At 46.1% G+C, this 2,918-nt stretch overlaps 1 protein-coding gene across 1 annotated transcript; it reads left to right on the top strand.

Moving 5' to 3' along the window:
* Nucleotides 1-664: 664 nt before the first annotated feature.
* Nucleotides 665-1,603, top strand: LOC128839772 (olfactory receptor 52N4-like). The gene has a single exon (XM_054033045.1). It carries the CDS (start codon nucleotides 665-667, stop codon nucleotides 1,601-1,603), a length of 939 nt encoding a protein of 312 aa, XP_053889020.1.
* Nucleotides 1,604-2,918: the final 1,315 nt, after the last annotated feature.

A 2,918-nucleotide genomic window follows, 5' to 3' on the forward strand; every position in this document is an offset into this window, starting at 1 on the left:
CCCTCTTATTCATCTCCTTTGTAAAGGTAACAATCCCAGTCTTTTCAACCTCTTTCCATATCAGTTTCCCCCGGCCCTTGATCATTCTCATTGCCTTCCCTGAACCCCTCTAGGTCTACAATATCCTGTGTGAGAAGGGTGCCCAATACTACCCAGAGGAGACGACAGGAGGGTGAAACATTGACTGACTGATCTCATGACACTGTATTTTCTGTATGATTCCCCATCCCACTCTTCCTAGATCTCAATGTTTTGCTTAGTTTCTGTCCATGCTTGCACTGTGAACAGGGTTTCACAGAGCTGTGTACCATTATGCCCAGATCCCTGTCATGAGCTCATACAGTTACATTAGAATCTTGTAAGGTTTTAGGCATACACATTGGCATACACATTGCAGTTATTAACACAAAAGTTTATTTGCCATCCATTGACCTGGCTTGGTTAGCTCCCTCTGAGGACTTCTCTGGACTTGACTATAACTGAAATAATCTCTATAAATGTTCCTATCTACTCCTTGCCCCCCATTTCTAGATGGTTAATATAATAAATATTTTATATTTAACTTTATTATTTGTTATAAAGTGTGTAACCCCCCTTGCAGTGCTTCTCTCCCTTCACAGGCAGCTTGAACATTTTGGAGCCCGATCGACACACTGAGAACTTCATGGCAGCTTTCAACCTCACCCCCTCTGAGCCTTCAACATTCATCCTAATGGGCATCCCTGGCCTGGAAGCTGCCCATATCTGGATTTCCATCCCTTTCGCTTCGCTCTACGTTGTTGGCCTGTTGGAAAATGTTACGCTTCTGTTTGTTGTAAGCAAAGAGCAGACCCTGCACAAGCCGATGTACCTGCTGCTCTGCATGCTGGCGCTCACAGATATCGCCACATCTACCTCCGTCGTTCCAAAGGCACTGTGTATATTTTGGTTCAATTTGAAAGACATTACTGTGGGTGGCTGCCTCACCCAGATGTTCTTCCTTCACACAGTTGCTGTTATGCACTCAACCGTCCTTGTGACAATGGCCTTCGATCGCTACATTGCCATATGTAACCCTCTGAGATACGCCACCATCCTCACCAAAGGACGACTAGCTAAGCTAGGGTTTCTAGGTTTGATCAAAGCTGTTCTCTTCATTCTGCCTATGCTCCTTCTCCTGAACACATTGCCATTCTGTTCCAACCACGTTATCCCCCACACGCACTGCGAACCTATAGCTGTGGCAAAGATATCGTGTGGGGATATTACAGTCAACAGGATGTACGGCTTAGTGATAGTGTTTGTAGTTGTAGGGTTAGACCTGATGTTCATTGCCCTGTCCTATGGTCTAATCATCAGGGCTCTCCTCAGAATATCCTCCAAGAAAGCCTACCAGAAAGCCCTCAACACCTGCACAGCCCACATCTGTGTGATGATTATGTATTATACTTCCGGCTTCTTCTCCCCTCTCATACACCGATTCGGTCAGGGCATCGCTCCCCATGTTCACATCCTATTGGCTGACCTCTATTTCCTCATCCCCCCCATGCTCAACCCTATTATTTATGGGGTCAAAACCAAAGAGCTTCGTGACAAAGTGGGCAAATACACCTGCAGAATGTGATCGCCTGGGACATTGAAATTAGCCTTTACAAAAGGGGGAAAGACTATCTCCTTGATAATCAAGGGTGCTCTGTCCCAGTTTGACTGAACTCAGCATTGTGGAGGTTCACAGTCTGGGAAGTTCCTCACAGCTAATCTCTCATCACTCCATCATGCAGCACTGCTCTCTCCCTTGCTGAATTCCCTCTCTCTGACCATCGCCTGACTTCTTTGAGCATGACCCATCGGCCCCCACCCTCTATCCCCGTCACCTGGCTTTTCTGTAACTCTTACATTACCAACTCTTAGCTGCTACTGCAGCTTTCTGATGCAAGGTGGCTTTCTATTAGTTCCTGTGTGAACAGGGTTCTTTATCAGTTTGATCAACAGAAGCTGCAGTTTGAGATAGGCGACGACAAAATTAAGAAACTATCATTTGTACAGTGATACGATGAGTGAAATGTACCTGATTTTTTCTACTTCCAATCCTTAACGAAACCTGGAGGATAAACCAAATAAAGGCTAACTGTAGCAAACTGAATGCAATTAGAAATAAATAATATAATAATGCTGTAGTTGTTTTTTCATTACAAATGTTTTGGGCTAAGTTGGGGCTTTTTTTAATGCCACTTTTGATGGAAACACCTGCCAGCCCTTAGTCAAGATACAAGTACCAGTATTTTGAGTTTGATTGTCATCTCATAGGTGTGTTGCTAATGTGAATAAAATCCTGCTGGGGCTTGTAGCTTTTTTTTTTTTAATCAAATCTGTAGTAGGGGTGTAACGAAAGCTTTCATTTGTTATTTTATGTCTAGACAAATGTGTTAATAAAAAAACCTTTCTTTGAAAAAAAGTGATGGGGCTACTTTCAGGTGAGTTGTGAAATGACTTTGGGCTTCTAATGCAGTGGAAATCTGGCAAGATCCGGAAGGGCCAGAGAAGCAGCCCAGCAGGCAGAGTGGGGACCTGCAGCCGGAGCAGCAGACAAGAACGGGTACTGGGTCAGCCCAGACCAGCAGGGAGCCAGGGCTGAGCTACAGCGGGGAGCTGCGGGGCCAGAGCCAGGATAGAAGATGCCGGCTGTGCCACAAGTAACACAGCAGCCGAGAGCAATGAGCAGCTAGGGAGAGCAAGGTGAGGCCATGGGATGAGGGCCCAGCAAAGGGAAATGTCTCCTGACAGGAGGGCCTTCAAGGTCCCACTCAGGGGTGGGGGCGGGACTTGAACCCAATGTGAGGGCGGGTGTTGGGAAGAAGGGCCCTGCCATCTAAAATCTGTGGGCTCTGCTGACCTTCTGTACCAGTGAGTGCCACTCACAGTATCTTGTGGATATCTTC

This window comes from Malaclemys terrapin, chromosome 1 (assembly GCF_027887155.1).
Source record: "Malaclemys terrapin pileata isolate rMalTer1 chromosome 1, rMalTer1.hap1, whole genome shotgun sequence".
Classification (NCBI taxonomy): Eukaryota; Metazoa; Chordata; order Testudines; family Emydidae; genus Malaclemys; species Malaclemys terrapin.

Bases quoted from the DNA above. Each gene is read 5' to 3' on its own strand.
- LOC128839772 (XM_054033045.1), top strand. From the start codon at position 665: ATGGCAGCTTTCAACCTCACCCCCTCTGAGCCTTCAACATTCATCCTA.